At 41.2% G+C, this 26,225-nt stretch overlaps 1 protein-coding gene across 1 annotated transcript in view; it reads left to right on the forward strand.

The window, feature by feature from the left end:
• LOC139759408 (glutamate receptor ionotropic, delta-1-like) overlaps positions 1–26,225 on the forward strand; it is a 471,351-nt gene that overhangs the window by 33,250 nt on the left and 411,876 nt on the right. The window contains exon 2 of the mRNA XM_071681492.1: positions 14,526–14,709. Within this exon, the coding sequence (XP_071537593.1) occupies positions 14,526–14,709 (184 nt within the window). The remainder of the gene's footprint in view (positions 1–14,525; positions 14,710–26,225) is intronic.

Raw genomic sequence — 26,225 nt, forward strand, 5'->3', positions numbered from 1 at the left:
TTTGTGGCAGGGGTGTGTGATGTCTCTATGGTTGTTTAATTTGTTTATGGATGGGGTTGTTAGGGAGGTAAATGCAAGAGTTTTGGAAAGAGGGGCAAGTATGAAGTCTGTTGGGGATGAGAGAGCTTGGGAAGTGAGTCAGTTGTTGTTCGTTGATGATACAGCACTGTTGGCTGATTCATGTGAGAAACTGCAGAAGGTGGTGACTGAGTTTGGTAAAGTGTGTGAAAGAAGAAAGTTAAGAGTAAATGTGAATAAGAGCAAGGTTATTAGGTACAGTAGGGTTGAGGATCAAGTCAATTATGAGGTAAGTTTGAATGGAGAAAAACTGGGGGAAGTGTTTTAGATATGTGGGAGTGGATCTGGCAGCGGATGGAACCATGGAAGCGGAAGTGAACCATAGGATGGGGGAGGGGGCGAAAATCCTGGGAGCCTTGAAGAATGTGCGGAAGTCGAGAACATTATCTCGGAAAGCAAAAATGGGTATGTTTGAAGGAATAGTGGTTCCAACAATGTTGTATGGTTGCGAGGCATGGGCTATGGATAGATTTGTGCGCAGGAGAGTGGATGTGCTGGAAATGAGATGTTTGAGGACAATATGTGGTGTGAGGTGGTTTGATCGAGTAAGTAATGTAAGAGTAAGAGAGATGTGTGGTAATAAAAAGAGTGTGGTTGAGAGAGCAGAAGAGGGTGTTTTGAAATGGTTTGGGCACATGGAGAGAATGAGTGAGGAAAGATTGACCAAGAGGATATATGTGTCGGAGGTGGAGGGAACGAGGAGAAGTGGGAGACCAAATTGGAGGTGGAAAGATGGAGTGAAAATGATTTTGAGTGATCGGGGCCTGAACATGCAGGAGGGTGAAAGGCGGGCAAGGAATAGAGTAAATTGGATCGATGTGGTATACCGGGGTCGACGTGCTGTCAATGGATTGAATTAGGGCATGTGAAGCGTCTGGGGTAAACCATGGAAAGTTTTGTGGGGCCTGGATGTGGAAGGGAGCTGTGGTTTCGGGCATTATTGCATGTCAGCTAGAGACTGAGTTTGAACGAATGAGGCCTTTGTTGTCTTTTCCTAGCGCTACCTCGCACACATGAGGGGGGGGGGGATGTTATGCCATGTGTTGCGAAGTGGCGATGCGAATGAATAAAGGCAGACAGTGTGAATTGTGTTCACGTGTATATATTTATTTGTCTGTGTGTGTATATATGTGTGTACATTGAGATGTATGGGTATGTATATTTGCGTGTGTTGTCGTGTGTGTATATACATGTGTATGGAGGTGGGTTGGACCATTTCTTTCGTCTGTTTCCTTGCGCTACCTCGCAATATATATATATATATATATATATATATATATATATATATATATATATATATATATATATATATATTTTTTTTTTTTTTTTTATACTTTGTCGCTGTCTCCCGCGTTTGCGAGGTAGCGCAAGGAAACAGACGAAAGAAATGGCCCAACCCCCCCCCATACACATGTACATACACACGTCCACATACGCAAATATACATACCTACACAGCTTTCCATGGTTTACCCCAGACGCTTCACATGCCTTGATTCAATCCACTGACAGCACGTCAACCCCTGTATACCACATCGCTCCAATTCACTCTATTCCTTGCCCTCCTTTCACCCTCCTGCATGTTCAGGCCCCGATCACACAAAATCTTTTTCACTCCATCTTTCCACCTCCAATTTGGTCTCCCTCTTCTCCTCGTTCCCTCCACCTCCGACACATATATCCTCTTGGTCAATCTTTCCTCACTCATTCTCTCCATGTGCCCAAACCATTTCAAAACACCCTCTTCTGCTCTCTCAACCACGCTCTTTTTATTTCCACACATCTCTCTTACCCTTACGTTACTTACTCGATCAAACCACCTCACACCACACATTGTCCTCAAACATCTCATTTCCAGCACATCCATCCTCCTGCGCACAACTCTATCCATAGCCCACGCCTCGCAACCATACAACATTGTTGGAACCACTATTCCTTCAAACATACCCATTTTTGCTTTCCGAGATAATGTTCTCGACTTCCACACATTTTTCAAGGCTCCCAAAATTTTCGCCCCCTCCCCCACCCTATGATCCACTTCCGCTTCCATGGTTCCATCCGCTGACAGATCCACTCCCAGATATCTAAAACACTTCACTTCCTCCAGTTTTTCTCCATTCAAACTCACCTCCCAATTGACTTGACCCTCAACCCTACTGTACCTAATAACCTTGCTCTTATTCACATTTACTCTTAACTTTCTTCTTCCACACACTTTACCAAACTCAGTCACCAGCTTCTGCAGTTTCTCACATGAATCAGCCACCAGCGCTGTATCATCAGCGAACAACAACTGACTCACTTCCCAAGCTCTCTCATCCCCAACAGACTTCATACTTGCCCCTCTTTCCAGGACTCTTGCATTTACCTCCCTAACAACCCCATCCATAAACAAATTAAACAACCATGGAGACATCACACACCCCTGCCGCAAACCTACATTCACTGAGAACCAATCACTTTCCTCTCTTCCTACACGTACACATGCCTTACATCCTCGATAAAAACTTTTCACTGCTTCTAACAACTTGCCTCCCACACCATATATTCTTAATACCTTCCACAGAGCATCTCTATCAACTCTATCATATGCCTTCTCCAGATCCATAAATGCTACATACAAATCCATTTGCTTTTCTAAGTATTTCTCACATACATTCTTCAAAGCAAACACCTGATCCACACATCCTCTACCACTTCTGAAACCGCACTGCTCTTCCCCAATCTGATGCTCTGTACATGCCTTCACCCTCTCAATCAATACCCTCCCATATAATTTACCAGGAATACTCAACAAACTTATACCTCTGTAATTTGAGCACTCACTCTTATCCCCTTTGCCTTTGTACAATGGCACTATGCACGCATTCCGCCAATCCTCAGGCACCTCACCATGAGTCATACATACATTAAATAACCTTACCAACCAGTCAACAATACAGTCACCCCCTTTTTTAATAAATTCCACTGCAATACCATCCAAACCTGCTGCCTTGCCGGCTTTCATCTTCCGCAAAGCTTTTACTACCTCTTCTCTGTTTACCAAATCATTTTCCCTAACCCTCTCACTTTGCACACCACCTCGACCAAAACACCCTATATCTGCCACTCTGTCATCAGACACATTCAACAAACCTTCAAAATACTCATTCCATCTCCTTCTCACATCACCACTACTTGTTATCACCTCCCCATTTACGCCCTTCACTGAAGTTCCCATTTGCTCCCTTGTCTTACGCACCCTATTTACCTCCTTCCAGAACATCTTTTTATTCTCCCTAAAATTTACTGATAGTCTCTCACCCCAACTCTCATTTGCCCTTTTTTTCACCTCTTGCACCTTTCTCTTGACCTCCTGTCTCTTTCTTTTATACTTCTCCCACTCAATTGCATTTTTTCCCTGCAAAAATCGTCCAAATGCCTCTCTCTTCTCTTTCACTAATACTCTTACTTCTTCATCCCACCACTCACTACCCTTTCTAAACAGCCCACCTCCCACTCTTCTCATGCCACAAGCATCTTTTGCGCAATCCATCACTGATTCCCTAAATACATCCCATTCCTCCCCCACTCCCCTTACTTCCATTGTTCTCACCTTTTTCCATTCTGTACACAGTCTCTCCTGGTACTTCCCCACACAGGTCTCCTTCCCAAGCTTACTTACTCTCACCACCTTCTTCACCCCAACATTCACTCCTCTTTTCTGAAAACCCATTACTAATCTTCACCTTAGCCTCCACAAGATAATGATCAGACATCCCTCCAGTTGCACCTCTCAGCACATTAACATCCAAAAGTCTCTCTTTCGAACGCCTGTCAATTAACACGTAATCCAATAACGCTCTCTGGCCATCTCTCCTACTTACATAAGTATACTTATGTATATCTCGCTTTTTAAACCAGGTATTCCCAATCATCAGTCCTTTTTCAGCACATAAATCTACAAGCTCTTCACCATTTCCATTTACAACACTGAACACCCCATGCATTCCAATTATTCCCTCAACTGCCACATTACTCACCTTTGCATTTAAATCACCCATCACTATAACCCGGTCTCGTGCATCAAAACCGCTAACACACTCATTCAGCTGCTCCCAAAACACTTGCCTCTCATGATCTTTCTTCTCATGCCCAGGTGCATATGCACCAATAATCACCCACCTCTCTCCATCAACTTTCAATTTTACCCATATTAATCGAGAATTTACTTTCTTACATTCTATCACATACTCCCACAACTCCTGTTTCAGGAGTATTGCTACTCCTTCCCTTGCTCTTGTCCTCTCACTAACCCCTGACTTCACTCCCCAGACATTTCCAAACCACTCTTCCCCTTTACCCTTGAGCTTCGTTTCACTCAGAGCCAAAACATCCAGGTTCCTTTCCTCAAACATACTACCTATCTCTCCTTTTTTCACATCTTGGTTACATCCACACACATTTAGGCACCCCACTCTGAGCCTTCGAGGAGGATGATCACTCCCCGCGTGACTCCTTCTTCTGTTTCCCATTTTAGAAAGTTAATACAAGGAGGGGAGGATTTCCGGCCCCCCGCTCCCGTCCCCTCTAGTCGCTTTCTACGACACGCGAGGAATACGTGGGAAGTATTCTTTCACCCCCATCCCCAGGGATAATATACATATATATATACATATACACACACACACACACACACACACACACACGCACACACACACACACACACACACACACACATACACACATATACATATGAAAAATGTAAGAAACAATTTAGAAAACAAACTTTTAGCTTGAAATGAATGAAAAAAACGAATGTCACACAATGGTTCAACCTCTGGCTATGGAAAAGGAAACGTATATATATATATATATATATATATATATATATATATATATATATATATATATATATATATATATATATATATATATATATATATATATATATATATATATATTTTTTTTTTTTTTTTTCATACTATTCGCCATTTCCCGCATTTGCGAGGTAGCGTTAAGAACAGAGGACTGGGCCTTAGAGGGAAAATCCTCACCTGGCCCCCTTCTCTGTTCCTTCTTTTGGAAAATTAAAAAAAAACGAGAGGGGAGGATTTCCAGCCACCCACTCCCTCCCCTTTTAGTCGCCTTCTACGACACGCAGGGAATACGTGGGAAGTATTCTTTCTCCCCTATCCCCAGGGATATATATATATATATATATATATATATATATATATATATATATATATATATATATATATATATATATATATATATATATATATATATATATATATATGTATATATATATATATATATATATATATATATATATATATATATATATATATATATATATATATATATATATATATATATATATATATATATATATATATATATGTATATATATATACATATGTATATATATATATATATATATATATATATATATATATATATATATATATATATATATATATATATACATATATATATATATATATATATACATATATATATATATATATATATATATATATATATATATATATATATATATATATATATATATATATATATATATATATATATCTATATTTATATTTATTTATTTACTTTGCTTTGTCGCTGTCTCCCGCGTTAGCGAGGTGGCCCAACCCGCCCACTTACACATGTATATACATACATGTTCACACACGCACAATATACATACCTATACATCTCAATGTACACATATATATACACACACAGACGTATACATATATACACATGTACATAATTCATAGTGTCTGCCTTTATTTGTTCCCATCACCATCTCGTCACACATGGGATAACAACCACCTCCCCCCTCATGTGTGCGAGGTAGCGCTAGGAAAAATACCAAAGGCCCCATTCGTTCACACTCAGTCTCTAGCTGTCATGTAATAATGCACCGAAACCACAGCTCCCTTTCCACATCCAGGCCCCACACACTTTGCATGGTTTACCCCAGACGCTTCACATGTCGTTTCAATCCATTGACAGCACGTCGACCCCGGTATACCACATCGTTCCAATTCACTCTTTTCCTTGCACGCCTTTCACCCTCCTGCATGTTCAGGCCCCGATCACTCAAAATCTTTTTCACTCCATCTTTCCACCTGCAATTTGGTCTCCCACTTCTCCTCGTTCCCTCCACCTCTGACACATATATCCTCTCGGTCAATCTTTCCCCACTCATTCTCTCCATGTGCCCAAACCATTTCAAAACACCCTCTTCTGCTCTCTCAACCACACTCTTTTTATTTACACACATCTCTCTCACTCTTACATTACTTACTCAATCAAACCACCTCACACCACATATTGTCCTCAAACAATTGATTGAGAGGGTGAAGGCATGTACAGAGCATCAGATTGTGGAAGAGCAGTGTGGTTTCAGAAGTGGTGGAGGATGTGTGGATCAGGTGTTTGCTTTGAAGAATGTAAGTGAGAAATACTTAGAAAAGCAAATGTATTTGTATGTAGCATTTATGGATCTGGAGAAGGCATATGATAAGAGTTGATAGAGATGCTCTGTGGAAGGTATTAAGAATATATGGTGTGGGTGGCAAGTTGTTACAAGCAGCGAAAAGTTTTTATCGAGGATGTAAGGCATGTGTACGTGTAGGAAGAGAGGAAAGTGATTGGTTCTCAGTGAATGTAGGTTTGCGGCAGGGGCGTGTGATTTGATTTGTTTATGGATGGGGTTGTTAGGGAGGTGAATGCAAGAGTTTTGGAAAGAGGGGCAAAAATGAAGTCTGTTGTGGATGAGAGAGCTTGGGAAGTGAGTCAGTTGTTGTTCGCTGATGATACAGCGCTGGTGGCTGATTCATATGAGAAACTGCAGAAGCTGGTGACTGAGTTTGGTAAAGTGTCTGAAAGAAGAACGTTAAGAGTAAATGTGAATAAGAGCAAGGTTGTTAGGTACAGTAGGGTTGAGGGTCAAGTCAATTGGGAGGTAAGTTTGAATGGAGAAAAACTGGAGGAAGTAAAGTGTTTTAGATATGTGGGAGTGGATCTGGCAGCGGATGTAACCAAGGAAGCGGAAGTGAATCATAGGGTGGGGGAGGGGGCGAAAATCCTGGGAGCCTTGAAGAATGTGTGGAAGTCTAGAACATTATCTCGGAAAGCAAAAGTGGATATGTTTGAAGGAATAGTGGTTCCAACAATGTTGTGTGGTTGCGAGGCGTGGGCTATGGATAGAGTTGTGCGCAGGAGGGTGGATGCGCTGTAAAGGAGATGTTTGAGGACAATGTGTGGTGTGAGGTGGTTTGATCGAGTAAGTAATGCAAGGGTAAGAGAGATGTGTGGAAATAAAAAGAGCGTGGTTGAGAAAGCAGAAGAGGGTGTTTTGAAATGGTTTGGGCACATGGAGAGAATGAGTGAGGAAAGATTGACCAAGAGGATATATGTGTCGGAGGTGGAGGGAACGAGGAGAAGTGGGAGACCAAATTGGAGGTGGAAAGATGGAGTGAAAAAGATTTTGTGTGATCGGGGCCTGAGCATGCAGGAGGGTGAAAGGAGGGCAAGGAATAGAGTGAATTGGAGCGATGTGGTATACCGGGGTTGACGTGCTGTCAGTGGATTGAATCAAGGCATGTGAAGCGTCTGGGGTAAACCATGGAAAGCTGTGTAGGTATGTATATTTGCGTGTGTGGACGTATGTATATACATGTGTATGGGGGTGGGTTGGGCCATTTCTTTCGTCTGTTTCCTTGCGCTACCTCGCAAACGCGGGAGACAACGACAAAGAAAAAAAAAAAAAAAAAAAAAAAAACCCACCCCCATACACATGTATATACATACGTCCACACACGCAAATATACATACCTACACAGCTTTCCATGGTTTACCCCAGACGCTTCACATGCCTTGATTCAATCCACTGACAGCACGTCAACCCCGGTATACCACATCGCTCCAATTCACTCTATTCCTTGCCCTCCTTTCACCCTCCTGCATGCTCAGGCCCCGATCACACAAAATCTTTTTCACTCCATCTTTCCACCTCCAATTTGGTCTCCCTCTTCTCCTCGTTCCCTCCACCTCCGACACATATATTCTCTTGGTCAATCTTTCCTCACTCATTCTCTCCATGTGCCCAAACCATTTCAAAACACCCTCTTCTGCTCTCTCAAGCACGCTCTTTTTATTTCCACACATCTCTCTTACCCTTACGTTACTTACTCGATCAAACCACCTCACACCACACATTGTCCTCAAACATCTCATTTCCAGCACATCCATCCTCCTGCGCACAACTCTATCCATAGCCCACGCCTCGCAACCATACAACATTGTTGGAAGCACTATTCCTTCAAACATACTCATTTTTGCTTTCCGAGATAATGTTCTCGACTTCCACACATTCTTCAAGGCTCCCAGAATTTTCGCCCCCTCCCCCACCCTATGATCCACTTCCGCTTCCATGGTTCCATCCGCTGCCAGATCCACTCCCACATATCTAAAACACTTCACTTCCTCCAGTTTTTCTCCATTCAAAATCACCTCCCAATTGACTTGACCCTCAACCCTACTGTACCTAATAACCTTCCTCTTATTCACATTTACTCTTAACTTTCTTCTTTCACACACTTTACCAAACTCAGTCACCAGCTTCTGCAGTTTCTCACATGAATCAGCCACCAGCGCTGTATCATCAGCGAACAACAACTGACTCACTTCCCAAGCTCTCTCATCCCCAACAGACTTCATACTTGCCCCTCTTTCCAAAACTCTTGCATTCACCTCCCTAACAACCCCATCCATAAACAAATTAAACAACCATGGAGACATCACACACCCCTGCCGCAAACCTACATTCACTGAGAACCAATCACTTTCCTCTCTTCCTACACGTACACATGCCTTACATCCTCGATCAAAACTTTTCACTGCTTCTAACAACTTTCCTCCCACACCATATATTCTTAATACCTTCCACAGAGCATCTCTATCAACTCTATCATATGCCTTCTCCAGATCCATAAATGCTACATACAAATCCATTTGCTTTTCTAAGTATTTCTCACATACATTCTTCAAAGCAAACACCTGATCCACACATCCTCTACCACTTCTGAAACCACACTGTTCTTCCCCAATCTGATGCTCTGTACATGCCTTCACCCTCTCAATCAATATCCTCCCATATAATTTACCAGGAATACTCAACAAACTTATACCTCTGTAATTTGAGCACTCACTCTTATCCCTTTTGCCTTTGTACAATGGCACTATGCACGCATTCCGCCAATCCTCAGGCACCTCACCATGAGTCATACATACATTAAAGAACCTTACCAACCAGTCAACAATACAGTCACCCCCTTTTTTAATAAATTCCACTGCAATACCATCCAAACCTGCTGCCTTGCCGGCTTTCATCTTCCGCAAAGCTTTTACTACCCCTTCTCTGTTTACCAAATCATTTTCCCTAACCCTCTCACTTTGCACACCACCTCGACCAAAACACCCTATATATGCCACTCTATCATCAAACACATTCAACAAACCTTCAAAATACTTACTCCATCTCCTTCTCACATCACCACTACTTGTTATCACCTCCCCATTTGCGCCCTTCACTGAAGTTCCCATTTGCTCCCTTGTCTTACGCACTTTATTTACCTCCTTCCAGAACATCTTTTTATTCTCCCTAAAATTTAATGATACTCTCTCACCCCAACTCTCATTTGCCCTTTTCTTCACCTCTTGCACCTTTCACTTGACCTCCTGTCTCTTTCTTTTATACATCTCCCACTGAATTTCCTCTGCCTCTCTCTTCTCTTTCACTAATATATATATATATATATATATATATATATATATATATATATATATATATATATATATATATATATATATATATATATATATAATATTATATATATATATATATATATATATATATATATATATATATATATGTATATATATATATATATATATATATATATATATATATATATATATATATATATATATATATATATATATATATATATATATATATATATATATATATATATATATATACATATATATATATATATATATATATATATATATATATATATATATATATATATATATATATATATATATATATATATATATTTATATTATATATATATAATATATATATATATAATCCTATTCAGGATTGTAATATATGAATGATTATGTTCAATAATCTTCCATACAATCAAGTGGGGGTCCCACCATCCTTTAGTAGCCATGTAATAGCATTTACTTAGGGTAACTTAAAGTTCTGCCATATTACCAAAATCTGACAAATGATGATAGTTTACCTCAAGCCCTCACTTTTCAGCAGGGATTAGAAATCCTGCCCATATTAACATTTACAATTATGAAATTCTTTCATAAGGAAGTTCTAATGAAAAACTTTTGCTTATAATTCTCTTGTTTTTATAGAATATGGTAAGAGACAAGCATAGGTATTGTTCTTATTGGTACTATAATTCCAGATCCCTATAGGTTTTACAATTTAATGAAAGATATATGAAGGCTTCTAAGTATTCTTTGATATTTATTGATAAACTGAACCAAGTTTTTTAAGTTAACATTCACTAGGCAGTCAGATGATATTGCACACTTGTAATCCCTTTTGCCATTAGTTTGTTGCATCAGAAGAAGACTTTCTGATATCTGCGTGGCCTTAAAGGTGATAGATGAGCCAGTACCATTAATAGGTGAACCTTCTGATAATTTGAGAAGGCTTTATTTACATTGTATATTGACTTTTAATCATTATCATGTAGGTATTACTCATTACATCGTCTTGTATTGAATGTTTTCCACACATGAGAATGCTATGCAAGTCATAGTCTTAAGCTTGGAGTAGGAATATCCCTGAGTCTCCCTTTATGAATTGTAATAATAGCATTTTCATAATTCAGTGTTAATTTTTAATTCTTTTTTTGGTTGCTATTTCTCAAAGATTTTTACCATAGTTTTCTTTCTGCTTAGATTAAAGGCATGACATGTGTGATCAGAATTTAATTAGTTTGCATATCTTTTTTGATATGTTTTGAAAGAATAGTGGTTCCAACAATGTTATATGGTTGCGAGGCGTGGGCTATGGATAGAGTTGTGTGAAGGAGGATGGATGTGCTGGAAATGGAGAGAATGACTGAGGAAAGATTGACCAAGAGGATATATGTGTCAGAGGTGGAGGGCATGAGGAGAAGTGGGAGACCAAATTGGAGGTGGAAAGATGAAGTGAAAAAGATTCTGTGTGATCGGGGCCTGAACATGCAGGAGGTTGAAAGGCGTGCAAGGAATAGAGTGAATTGGAACGATGTGGTATACCGGGGTCGACGTGCTGTCAATGGATTGAACCAGGGCATGTGAAGGGTCTGGGATAAACCATGGAAAGTTGTGTGGGGCCTGGATGTGGAAAGGGAGCTGTGGTTTCGGTGCATTATTACATGACAGCTAGAGACTGAGTGTGAACGAATGTGGCCTTTGTTTTCTTTTCCTAGCGCTACCTCGCACACATGAGGGGGGAGGGGGTTGTTATATCATGTGTGGTGGGATGGCGATGGGAATTAATAAAGGCAGACAGTATGAATTATGTATATGTCTGTGTGTGTATATATATATATATAGATATATATATATATATATATATATATATATATATATATATATATATATATATATATATATATATATATATATATATATATATATATATATATATATATATATATATATTTTTCTTTTTTTTGCTTTGTCGCTGTCTCCCGCGTTTGCGAGGTAGCGCAAGGAAACAGACGAAAGAATTGGCCCAACTCACCCCCATGCACATGTATATACATACGTCCACACACGCAAATATACATACCTACACAGCTTTCCATGGTTTACCCCAGACGCTTCACATGCCCTGATTCAATCCACTGACAGCACGTCAACCCCGGTATACCACATCGATCCAATTCACTCTATTCCTTGCCCTCCTTTCACCCTCCTGCATGTTCAGGCCCCGATCACACAAAATCTTTTTCACTCCATCTTTCCACCTCCAAGTTGGTCTCCCACTTCTCCTCGTTCCCTCCACCTCCGACACATATATCCTCTTGGTCAATCTTTCCTCACTCATTCTCTCCATGTGCCCAAACCATTTCAAAACACCCTCTTCTGCTCTCTCAACCACGCTCTTTTTATTTCCACACATCTCTCTTACCCTTACGTTACTTACTCGATCAAACCACCTCACACCACACATTGTCCTCAAACATCTCATTTCCAGCACATCCATCCTCCTGCGCACAACTCTATTCATAGCCCACGCCTCGCAACCATACGACATTGTTGGAACCACTGTTCCTTCAAACATACCAATTTTTGCTTTCCGAGATAATGTTCTCGACTTCCACACATTCTTCAAGGCTCCCAGAATTTTCTCCCCCTCCCCCACCCTATGATCCACTTCCGCTTCCATGGTTCCATCCGCTGCCAGATCCACTCCCAGATATCTAAAACACTTTACTTCCTCCAGTTTTTCTCCATTCAAACTTACCTCCCAATTGACTTGACCCTCAACCCTACTGTACCTAATAACCTTGCTCTTATTCACATTTACTCTTAACTTTCTTCTTTCACACACTTTACCAAACTCAGTCACCAGCTTCTGCAGTTTCTCACATGAATCAGCCACCAGCGCTGTATCATCAGCGAACAACAACTGACTCACTTCCCAAGCTCTCTCATCCCCAACAGACTTCATACTTGCCACTCTTTCCAAAACTCTTGCATTCACCTCCCTAACAACCCCATCCATAAACAAATTAAACAACCATGGAGACATCACACACCCCTGCCGCAAACCTACATTCACTGAGAACCAATCACTTTCCTCTCTTCCTACTTTTGGATGTTAATGTGCTGAGAGGTGCAACTGGAGGGATGTCTGATCATTATCATGTGGAGGCTAAGGTGAAGATTTGTATGGGTTTTCAGGAAAGAGGAGTGAATGTTGGTGTGAAGAGGGTGGTGAGAGTGAGTGAGCTTGGGAAGGAGACTTGTGTGAGGAAGTACCAGGAGAGACTGAGTATAGATTGGAAAAAGGTGAGAACAATGGAAGTAAGGGGAGTGGGGGAGGAATGGGATGTATTTAGGGAATCAGTGATGGATTGCGCAAAAGATGCTTGTGGCATGAGAAGAGTGGTAGGTGGGTTGACTAGAAAGGGTAGTGAGTGGTCACATGCTTTCCTCAAAAGAAACACGTGATCCACAGATCCTCTACCACGTCTGAAACTCCACTGCTCTTCCCCAGTCTGATGCTCTGTACATACCTTCACCTTCGCATTTAATGAAATACTATATAATTTCCCAGGAATGCTCAAACGTATTCCTTTGTATTTTGAGCACTCACTTTTATCCCCTTCGCCCTTGTACAGTGGCAATATGCATGCATTCCGCCAAACCTCAGGCACCTCACCATGATCGATACATACAATGAATATCCTTACCAACCAATCCTTGCATCAAAGCTGCTAACACACTCATTCAGCTGCTCCCAAATCACTTGCCTCTCATGATCTTTCTTCTCATGCCCAGGTGCATTAGCGCCAATAATCACCCATCTCTCTCCATCCACTTTCAGTTTTACCCATATCAATATAGAACATACTTTCACTCTATCACATATTCCCACAACTGCTGTTTCAGGAGTAGTGCTACTCCTTCCCTTGCTCTTGTCCTCTCACTAACCCCTGACTTTACTCCCAAGACATTCCCAAACCACTCTTCCCTTTTACTCTTGAGCTTCATTTCACTCAGAGCCAAAACATCCAGGTTCCTTTCCTCAAACATGCTACCAACTTTCCTTTTTTTTCTCATCCTGGCTACATCCACACATATTTAGACACCCCAATCTGAGCCTTCGAGGAGGATGAGCACTCCCCGAATGACTCCTGTGTGTGTTTATGTGTGTGTGTGTGTGCGTGTGTGTGTGTGTGTGTGTGTGTGTGTGTGTGTGTGTGTGTGTGTGTGTGTGTGTGTGTGTGTGTGTGTGTGTGTGTGTGTGTGTGTGTGTGTGTGTGTGTGTGTGTGTGTGTGTGTGTGTGTGTGTGTCTGTGTCTGTGTGTGTGTCATCAAGGAAATTCTTCTCCCTCTAAAGGAGTCCATGCTTTTCTTGCTCTTTGCCAGTGCACTTCACAGAAACTTCAAGAGTACCATTAAAGGGATCCAAGGGTTCTATAACGATGAATAATGATTCATTCATACGTATACAAATATATGCTGGGAACTCCTCTATTTCACTAAAACTTTCGTTTAAGAGATTCTTCTATGGCTATAATAAGATTGGTCATCATATGTTGCAGGAAGAAGTGTAAAGTCTCATATGTAGGGGCGATATCTAAGCTCACCTTACTAACATAACATATCCTCTTATATGCTTATAAACAGATTTCTAGAATCATCGATGTTGTATTGGTGGCCAGAGACACGAGTGGTGGCAGTAGGTGGGAAGGCACACGTAGAAGATATCCTCCTACACCATAGTCTCCGGAACACCGTCCAGGCCCTATACCTGGCTATCCAGGACCTTGCTCTCCACACTCCACCACCCCAGGGTAACCTCTGCACGAGGGTCCAGCAACAATTTTATCATAAGCAGAACTTCTCATGAAAGCTTCCTTCGAAAATGCTTGTACAAGTTCTTTTCAATAGTAACACTTTACAGTAACAAAAATAAGAAGGATTAAGATATCTTGCTTGTTTTCCGAGAGATGTGATAGTGCTCTAGATAATGGCGATGTGTTTCCTGTGTGGTGGGGTAGTGACGAGAATGGATGAAGGCAGCAAGTATGAATATGTGCATGTGTATTTATGTATATGTGTGTGTATGTATATGTATATATATGTACATGTTGATATGTATATGTATGTATATGGCGTATATGGGCGTTTATATTTATATATATGTGGATGGGGTTGTTAGGGAGGTGAATGCAATAGTTTTGGAAAGAATGGCAAGTACGCAGTCTGTTGTGGATGAGAGAGCTTAGGAACTGAGTCAGTTGTTGTTCGCTGATGATAGAGCGCTAGTGGCTAATTCGGGTGAGAAACTGCAGAAGCTGGTGACTGAGTTTGGTAAAGCGTGTGAAAGAAGAAAGCTGAAAGTAAATGTGAATAGGAGCAAAGTTATTAGGTACAGTAGGGTTGAGGGACAAGTCAATTGGGGGGTAAGTTTGAATGGAAAAAAAAACTGAAGGAAGTGAAGTGTTTTTTTAAATATCTGGGAGTGGATTTGGCAGCGGATGTAAAAATGTAAGCGGAGGTGAATCATATGGTGGGGGAGGGGGCGAAAGTTCTGAGAGCGTTGAAGAATGTATGGAAGTCGAGAACATTATCACAGAAAGCAAAAATGTGAATGTTTGAAGGAATAGTGGTTCCAACAATGTTATATAGTTGCAAGGCGTGGGTTATAGATAGAGTTGTGCGGAGGAGGGTGGATATGCTAGAAATGAGATGTTTGAGGACAATATGTGGTGTTAGGTGGTATGATCGAGATGTGTGGTAATAAAAAGAGTGAGGTTGAGAGAGTAGAAGAGGGTGTCTTGAAATGGTTTGGTCACATGGAGAGAATGAGAAAGGAAAGATTGATCAAGAGGATATATGTGTCAGAGGTGGAGGGAACGAGAAGTGGGAGACCAAATTGGGGGTGGAAAGATGGAGTGAAAAAAGATTTTGAGTGATCGGGGCGCGAACATGCAGGAGAGGGAAAGGTGTGCAAGGAATAGAGTGAATTGGCACGATGTGGTATACCGGGGTCGACGTACTGTCAATGGATTGAACCAGGGCGTGTGAAGTGTCTGGGGTAAACCATGGAAAGTTCTGTGGGCCATGGATGTGGAAAGGGAGCTGTAGTTTCAGTGCATTATGCGACAATTATAGACTGAGTGAGAACGAATATGGATTTTGTTGTCTTTTCCTAGCGCTACCTCGCGCACATGCGGGGGGAGGGGGTTGTTATTTCATGTGTGGCGGGGTGGCGATGAGAATGAATAAAGGCAGACAGTATGAATTATGTACATGTGTATATATGTATATGTCTGTGTGTGTATATATATGTATACATTGAGATGTATAGGTATGTATATTTGCGTGTGTGGACGTGTACGTATATACATGTGTATGTGGGCGGGTTGGGCCATTCTTTCGTCTGTTTCCTTGCGCTATCTCACTAACGCGGGAGACAGCGACAAATCAAAATGAATAAGTTAATGATATATATATATATATATATATATATATATATATATATATATATATATATATATATATATATATATATATTTTTTTTTTTTTATACTATTCGCCATTTCCCGCGATAGCGAGGTAGCGTTAAGAACAGAGGACTGGGCCTTTTTTGGAATATCCTCACCTGGCCCCCTCTGTTCCTTCTTTTGGAAAAAAAAAAAAAAATATATATATATATATATATATATATATATATATATATATATATATATATATATATATATATATATATATAAATATATATATATAAATATATATATATATATATATATATATATATATATATATATATATATATATATATATATATATATATATATATATTTTTTTTTTTTTTTCTTTTTTTCTTCTTTTCTTTTTTTTGCTTTGTCGCTGTCTCCCGCGTTTGCGAGGTAGCGCAAGGAAACAGACGAAAGAAATGGCCCAACCCCCCCCCATACACATGGATATACATACACGTCCACACACGCAAATATACATACCTACACAGCTTTCCATGGTTTACCCCAGACGCTTCACATGCCCTGATTCAATCCACTGACAGCACGTCAACCCCGGTATACCACATCGATCCAATTCACTCTATTCCTTGCCCGCCTTTCACCATCCTGCATGTTCAGGCCCCGATCACACAAAATCTTTTTCACTCCATCTTTCCACCTCCAATTTGGTCTCCCACTTCTCCTCGTTCCCTCCACCTCCGACACATATATCCTCTTGGTCAATCTTTCCTCACTCATTCTCTCCATGTGCCCAAACCATTTCAAAACACCCTCTTCTGCTCTCTCAACCACGCTCTTTTTATTTCCACACATCTCTCTTACCCTTACATTACTTACTCGATCAAACCACCTCACACCACATATTGTCCTCAAACATCTCATATCCAGCACATCCACCCTCCTGCGCACAAATCTATCCATAGCCCACGCTTCGCAACCATACAACATTGTTGGAACCACTATTTCTTCAAACATACCCATTTTTGCTTTCCGAGATAATGTTCTCGACTTCCACACATTCTTCAACGCTCCCAGAATTTTCGCCCCCTCCCCCATCCTATGATTCACTTCCGCTTCCATGGTTCCATCCGCTGCCAGATCCACTCCCAGATATCTAAAACACTTTACTGCTCCAGTTTTTCTCCATTCAAACTTACCTCCCAATTGACTTGACCCTCAACCCGACTGTACCAAATAACCTTGCTCTTATTCACATTTGTTCTTAACTTTCTTCTTTCACACACTTTACCAAACTCAGTCACCAGCTTCTGCTGTTTCTCACATGAATCAGCCACCAGCGCTGTATCATCAGCGAACAACAACTGACTCACTTCCCCAGCTCTCTCATCCACAACAGACTGCATACTTGTCCCTCTTTCCAAAACTATTGCATTCACCTCCCTAACAGCCCCATCCATAAACAAATTAAACAACCATGGAGACATCACATACCCCTGCCGCAAACCTACATTCACTGAGAACCAATCACTTTCCTCTCTTCCTACACGTACACATGCCTTACATCCTCGATAAAAACTTTTCACTGCTCCTAACAACTTGCCTCCCACACCATATATTCTTAATACCTTCCACAGAGCATCTCTATCAACTCTATCATATGCCTTCTCCAGATCCATAAATGCTACATACAAATCCATTTGCTTTTCTAAGTATTTCTGACATACATTCTTCAAAGCAAACACCTGATCCACACATCCTCTACCACTTCTGAAACCACACTGCTCTTCCCCAATCTGATGCTCTGTACATGCCTTCACCCTCTCAATCAATACCCTCCCATATAATTTACCAGGAATACTCAACAAACTTATACCTCTGTAATTTGAGCACTCACTCTTATCCCCTTTGCTTTCGTACAATGGTGCTATCCAAGCATTCCGCCAATCCTCAGGCACCTCACCATGAGTCATACATACATTAAATAACCTTACCAACCAGTCAACCATACAGTCACCCCCTTTTTTAAAAGATTCCACTGCAACACCTTCTAAACCTGCTGCCTTGCCGGCTTTCATCTTCTTCAAAGCTTTTACTACCTCTTCTCTGTGTACCAAATCATTTTCCCCAACCCTCTCACTTTGCACACCACCTCGACCAAAACACCCTATATCTGCCACTCTATCATCAAACACATTCAACAAACCTTGAAAATACTCACTGCATCTCCTTCTCACATCACCCCTACTTGTTATCACCTCCCCATTAGCCCCCTTCACTGAAGTTCCCATTTGCTCCATTGTCTTACGCACTTTAATTACCTCCTTCCAAAACATCTTTTTATTCTCCCTAAAATTTAATGATACTCTCTCACCCCAACTCTCAATTGCCCTATTTTTCACCTCTTGCACCTTTCTCTTGACCTCTTGCCTCTTTCTTTTAAACATCTCCCACTCATTTGCATTTTTTCCCTGCAAAAATCGTCCAAATGCCTCTCTCTTCTCTTTCACAAATAATCTTATTTCTTCATCCCACCACTCACTACCCTTTCTAATCAACCCACCTCCCACGCTTCTCATGCCACAAGCATCTTTTGTGCAAGCCATCACTGCTTCCCTAAATACATCCCAATACTCCCCCACTCCCCTTACCTCCTTTGTTCTCACCTTTTTCCATTCTGTACTCAGTCTCTTCTGGTACATTCTCTCACAAAACTCCTTCCCAAGCTTACTTATTCTCGCCACCCTCTTCACCCTAACATTCTCTCTTCTTTTTTGAAAACCCATACAAATCTTCACCTTCGCCTCCATAAGATAATGATCAGACATCCCTCCAGTTGCACCTCTCAGCCCATTAACATCCAAAAGTCTCTCTTTCGCGCGCCTATCAATTAACACGTAATCAATAGCGCTCTCTGGCCATCTCACCTACTTGCATACGTATACTTATGTATATCTCGCTTTTTAAACCAGGCATTCCCAATCACCAGTCCTTTTTCAGCACATAAATCTACAAGCTTTCACTATTTCCATTTACAACACTGAATACCCATGTATACCAATCATTCCCTCAACTGCCACATTACTCACCTTTACATTCAAATCACCCATCACTATAACCCGGTCTTGTGCATCAAAACCACTAACACGCTCATTCAGCTGCTCCCAAAACATTTGCCTCTCATGATCTTTCTTCTCATACCCAGGTGCATATGCACCAATAATCCCCCATCACTCTCCATCAATTTTCATTTTTACCCATATCAATCTATAATTTACTTTCTTACACTCTATCACATACTCCCACAACTCCTGTTTCAGGAGTAGTGTTACTCCTTCCCTTGTTCTTGTCCACTCACTAACCCCTGACTTTACTCCCAAGACATTCCCAAACCACTCTTCCCCTTTACCCTTGAGCTTCGTTTTACTCAGAGCCAAAACATCCAGGTTCTTTTCCTCAAACATACTACCTATCTATCCTTTTTCCTCATCTTGGTTGCATCAACACACATTCAGACACCCCAATCTGAGCAGTCGAGGAGGACGAGCACTCCCCGCGTGCCTCCCTCTTCTGTTTCCCCTTTTAGAAAGTCAAAATACAAGGAGGGGAGGGTTTCTGGCCCCCCCGCTCCCGTCCCCTTTAGTTGCCTTGTACGACACGTGAGGAATGCGTGGGAAGTATTCTTTCTTCCCTATTCCCAGGGTATATATATATATATATATATATATATATATATATATATATATATATATATATATATATATATATATTCCCAAACCACTCTTCTCCTTTACCCTTGAGCTTCGTTTCACTCAGAGCCAAAACATCCAGGTTCCTTTCCTCAAACATACTACCTATCTCTCCTTTTTTCACATCTTGGTTACATCCACACACATTTAGGCACCCCAATCTGAGCCTTCGAGGAGGATGAGCACTCCCCGCGTGACTCCTTCTTCTGTTTCCCATTTTAGAAAGTTAATACAAGGAGGGGAGGATTTCTGGCCCCCCGCTCCCGTCCCCTCTAGTCGCTTTCTACGACACGCGAGGAATGTCTGGGGAGTAAAGTCAGGGGTTAGTGAGAGGACAAGAGCAAGGGAAGGAGTGGCAATACTCCTGAAACAGGAGTTGTGGGAGTATGTGATAGAATGTAAGAAAGTAAATTCTCGACTAATATGGGTAAAACTGAAAGTTGATGGAGAGAGGTGGGTGATTATTGGTGCATATGCACCTGGGCATGAGAAGAAAGATCATGAGAGGCAAGTGTTTTGGGAGCAGCTAAATGAGTGTGTTAGCGGTTTTGATGCACAAGACCGGGTTATAGTGATGGGTGATTTGAATGCAAAGGTGAGTAATGTGGCAGTTGAGGGAATAATTGGTATACATGGGGTGTTCAGTGTTGTAAATGGAAATGGTGAAGAGCTTGTAGATTTATGTGCTGAAAAAGGACTGATGATTGGGAATACCTGGTTTAAAAAGCGAGATATACATAAGTACACTTATGTAAGTAGGAGAGATGGCCAGAGAGCGTTATTGGATTACGTGTTAATTGACAGGCGTGCGAAAGAGAGACTTTTGGATGTTAATGTGCTGAGAGGTGCAACTGGAGGGATGTCTGATCATTATCTTGTGGAGGCTAAGGTGAAGATTTGTATGGGTTTTCAGAAAAGAAGAGTGAATGTTGGGGTGAAGAGGGTGGTGAGAGTAAGTGAGCTTGGGAAGGAGACCTGTGTGAGGAAGTACCAGGAGAGACTGTGTACAGAATGGAAAAAGGTGAGAACAATGGAAGTAAGGGGAGTGGGGGAGGAATGGGATGTATTTAGGGAGTCAGTGATGGATTGCGCAAAAGATGCTTGTGGCATGAGAAGAGTGGGAGGTGGGTTGATTAGAAAGGGTAGTGAGTGGTGGGATGAAGAAGTAAGAGTATTAGTGAAAGAGAAGAGAGAGGCATTTGGACGATTTTTGCAGGGAAAAAATGCAATTGAGTGGGAGATGTATAAAAGAAAGAGACAGGAGGTCAAGAGAAAGGTGCAAGAGGTGAAAAAAAGGGCAAATGAGAGTTGGGGTGAGAGAGTGTCATTAAATTTTAGGGAGAATAAAAAGATGTTCTGGAAGGAGGTAAATAAAGTGCGTAAGACAAGGGAGCAAATGGGAACTTTAGTTAAGGGCGCAAATGGGGAGGTGATAACAAGTAGTGGTGATGTGAGAAGGAGATGGAGTGAGTATTTTGAAGGTTTGTTGAATGTGTCTGATGATAGAGTCGCAGATATAGGGTGTTTTGGTCGAGGTGGTGTGCAAAGTGAGAGGGTTAGGGAAAACGATTTGGTAAACAGAGAAGAGGTAGTGAAAGCTTTGCGGAAGATGAAAGCCGGCAAGGCAGCAGGCTTGGATGGTATTGCAGTGGAATTTATTAAAAAAGGGGGTGATTGTATTGTTGACTGGTTGGTAAGGTTATTTAATGTATGTATGACTCATGGTGAGGTGCCTGAGGATTGGAGGAATGCGTGCATAGTGCCATTGTACAAAGGAAAAGGGGATAAGAGTGAGTGCTCAAATTACAGAGGTATAAGTTTGTTGAGTATTCCTGGTAAATTGTATGGGAGGGTATTGACTGAGAGGGTGAAGGCATGTACAGAGCATCAGATTGGGGAAGAGCAGTGTGGTTTCAGAAGTGGTAGAGGATGTGTGGATCAGGTGTTTGCTTTGAAGAATGTATGTGAGAAATACTTAGAAAAGCAAATGGATTTGTATGTAGCATTTATGGATCTGGAGAAGGCATATGATAGAGTTGATAGAGATGCTCTGTGGAAGGTATTAAGAATATATGGTGTGGGAGGCAAGTTGTTAGAAGCAGGGAAAAGTTTTTATCGAGGATGTAAGGCATGTGTACGTGTAGGAAGAGAGGAAAGTGATTGGTTCTCAGTGAATGTAGGTTTGCGGCAGGGATGTGTGATGTCTCCATGGTTGTTTAATTTGTTTATGGATGGGGTTGTTAGGGAGGTAAAGGCAAGAGTTTTGGAAAGAGGGGCAAGTATGAAGTCTGTTGGGGATGAGAGAGCTTGGGAAGTGAGTCAGTTGTTGTTCGCTGATGATACAGCGCTGGTGGCTGATTCATGTGAGAAACTGCAGAAGCTGGTGACTGAGTTTGGTAAAGTGTGTGGAAGAAGAAAGTTAAGAGTAAATGTGAATAAGAGCAAGGTCATTAGGTACAGTAGGGTTGAGGGTCAAGTAAATTGGGAGGTGAGTGTGAATGGAGAAAAACTGGAGGAAGTGAAGTGTTTTAGATATCTGGGAGTGGATCTGGCAGCGGATGGAACCATGGAAGCAGAATTGGACCATAGGGTGGGGGAGGGGGCGAAAATTCTGGGAGCCTTGAAGAATGTGTGGAAGTCGAGAACATTATCTCGGAAAGCAAAAATGGGTATGTTTGAAGGAATAGTGGTTCCAACAATGTTGTATGGTTGCGAGGCGTGGGCTATGGATAGAGTTGTGCGCAGGAGGATGGATGTGCTGGAAATGAGATGTCTGAGGACAATGTGTGGTGTGAGGTGGTTTGATCGAGTAAGTAACGTAAGGGTGAGAGAGATGTGTGGAAATAAAAAGAGCGTGGTTGAGAGAGCAGAAGAGGGTGTTTTGAAATGGTTTGGGCACATGGAGAGAATGAGTGAGGAAAGGTTGACCAAGAAGATATATGTGTCGGATGTGGAGGGAACGAGGAGAAGAGGGAGACCAAATTGGAGGTGGAAAGATGGAGTGAAAAAGATTTTGTGTGATCGGGGCCTGAACTTGCAGGAGGGTGAAAGGAGGGCAAGGAATAGAGTGAATTGGAGCAATGTGGTATACCGGGGTTGACGTGCTGTCAGTGGATTGAATCAAGACATGTGAAGCGTCTGGGGTAAACCATGGAAAGCTGTGTAGGTATGTATATGTGCGTGTGTGGACGTATGTATATACATGTGTATGGGGGGGGGTTGGGCCATTTCTTTCGTCTGTTTCCTTGCGCTACCTCGCAAACGCGGGAGACAGCGACAAAGTATAAAAGAAAAAATATATATATATATATTTTCTTTTCTTTCATACTATTCGCCATTTCCCGCATTAGCGAGGTAGCGTTAAGAACAGAGGACTGGGCCTTAGAGGGAATATCCTCACCTGACCCCCTTCTCTGTTCCTTCTTTTGGAAAATTAAAAAAAAACGAGAGGGGAGGATTTCCAGCCACCCGCTCCCTCCCCTTTTAGTCGCCTTTTTTTTTTTTCCCAAAGGAAGGAACAGAGAAGGGGGCTGGATGAGGATGTTTCCTCAGAGGCCCAGTCCTCTGTTCTTAACGCTACCTCACTGATGCGGGAAATGGCGAATAGTATGAAAGAAAAAAAAAAAAAATATATATATATATATATATATATATATATATATATATATATATATATATATCCTCCCCTCATTTTTTTTTTTTTTTTTTTTTTTTTTTTTCCAAAAGAAGGAACAGAGAAGGGGGCCAGGTGAGGATGTTCCCTCGGAGGCCCATTCCTCTGTTCTTAACGCTACCTCGCGAACGCGGGAAATGGCGAATAGTAAGAAAAAAAAAAAAAAAAAAATATATATATATATATATATATATATATATATATATATATATATATATATACATATATATATGTATATATATATGTATATATATATGTATATATATATATATATATATATATATATATATATATATATATATATATATATATATATATATATATATATATATATATATATATATATATATATATATATATATATATATATATGTTTTTTTTTTTTTATACTTTGTCGCTGTCTCCCGCGTTTGCGAGGTAGCGCAAGGAAACAGACGAAAGAAATGGCCCAACCCCCCCCATACACATGTACATACACAAGTCCACACACGCAAATATACATACCTACACAGCTTTCCATGGTTTACCCCGGACGCTTCACATGCCTTGATTCAATCCACTGACAGCACGTCAACCCCTGTATACCACATCGCTCCAATTCACTCTATTCCTTGCCCTCCTTGCACCCTCCTGCATGTTCAGGCCCCGATCACACAAAATCCTTTTCACTCCATCTTTCCACCTCCAATTTGGTCTCCCTCTTCTCCTCGTTCCCTCCACCTCCGACACATATATCCTCTTTGTCAATCTTTCCTCACTCATTCTCTCCATGTGCCCAAACCATTTCAAAACACCCTCTTCTGCTCTCTCAACCACGCTCTTTTTATTTCCACACATCTCTCTTACCCTTACGTTACTTACTCGATCAAACCACCTCACACCACACATTGTCCTCAAACATCTCATTTCCAGCACATCCATCCTCCTGCGCACAACTCTCTCCATAGCCCACGCCTCGCAACCATACAACATTGTTGGAACTACTATTCCTTCAAACATACCCATTTTTGCTTTCCGGGATAATGTTCTCGACTTCCACACATTTTTCAAGGCTCCCAAAATTTTCGCCCCCTCCCCCACCCTATGATCCACTTCCGCTTCCATGGTTCCATCCGCTGACAGATCCACTCCCAGATATCTAAAACACTTCACTTCCTCCTGTTTTTCTCCATTCAAACTCACCTCCCAACTGACTTGACCCTCAACCCCACTGTACCCAACAATCTTGCTCCTATTCACATCTACTCCCAACTCTCCTCTTCCACACACTCCACCAAACTCCGTCACCAGCTTCTGCAGTTTCTCACATGAATCCGCCACCAGCGCTGTATCATCAGCGAACAACAACTGACTCACTTCCCAAGCTCTCTCATCCCCAACAGACTTCATACTTGCCCCTCTTTCCAAAACTCTTGCATTCACCTCCCTAACAACCCCATCCATAAACAAATCAAACAACCATGGAGACATCACACACCCCTGCCGCAAACCTACATTCACTGAGAACCAATCACTTTCCTCTCTTCCCACACGTACACATGCCTTACATCCTCGATAAAAACTTTTCACTGCTTCTAACAACTTGCCTCCCACACCATATATTCTTAATACCTTCCACAGAGCATCTCTATCAACTCTATCATATGCCTTCTCCAGATCCATAAATGCTACATACAAATCCATTTGCTTTTCTAAGTATTTCTCACATACATTCTTCAAAGCAAACACCTGATCCACACATCCTCTACCACTTCTGAAACCACACTGTTCTTCCCCAATCTGATGCTCTGTACATGCCTTCACCCTCTCAATCAATACCCTCCCATATAATTTACCAGGAATACTCAACAGACTTATACCTCTGTAATTTGAGCACTCACTCTTATCCCCTTTGCCTTTGTACAATGGCACTATGCACGCATTCCGCCAATCCTCAGGCACCTCACCATGAGTCATACATACATTAAATAACCTTACCAACCAGTCAACAATACAGTCACCCCCTTTTTTAATAAATTCCACTGCAATACCATCCAAACCTGCTGCCTTGCCGGCTTTCATCTTCCGCAAAGCTTTTACTACCTCTTCTCTGTTTACCAAATCATTTTCCCTAACCCTCTCACTTTGCACACCACCTCGACCAAAACACCCTATATCTGCCACTCTGTCATCAGACACATTCAACAAACCTTCAAAATACTCATTCCATCTCCTTCTCACATCACCACTACTTGTTATCACCTCCCCATTTACGCCCTTCACTGAAGTTCCCATTTGCTCCCTTGTCTTACGCACCCTATTTACCTCCTTCCAGAACATCTTTTTATTCTCCCTAAAATTTACTGATAGTCTCTCACCCCAACTCTCATTTGCCCTTTTTTTCACCTCTTGCACCTTTCTCTTGACCTCCTGTCTCTTTCTTTTATACTTCTCCCACTCAATTGCATTTTTTCCCTGCAAA

Source organism: Panulirus ornatus, chromosome 33, assembly GCF_036320965.1.
Source record: "Panulirus ornatus isolate Po-2019 chromosome 33, ASM3632096v1, whole genome shotgun sequence".
NCBI classification, from domain to species: Eukaryota; Metazoa; Arthropoda; class Malacostraca; order Decapoda; family Palinuridae; genus Panulirus; species Panulirus ornatus.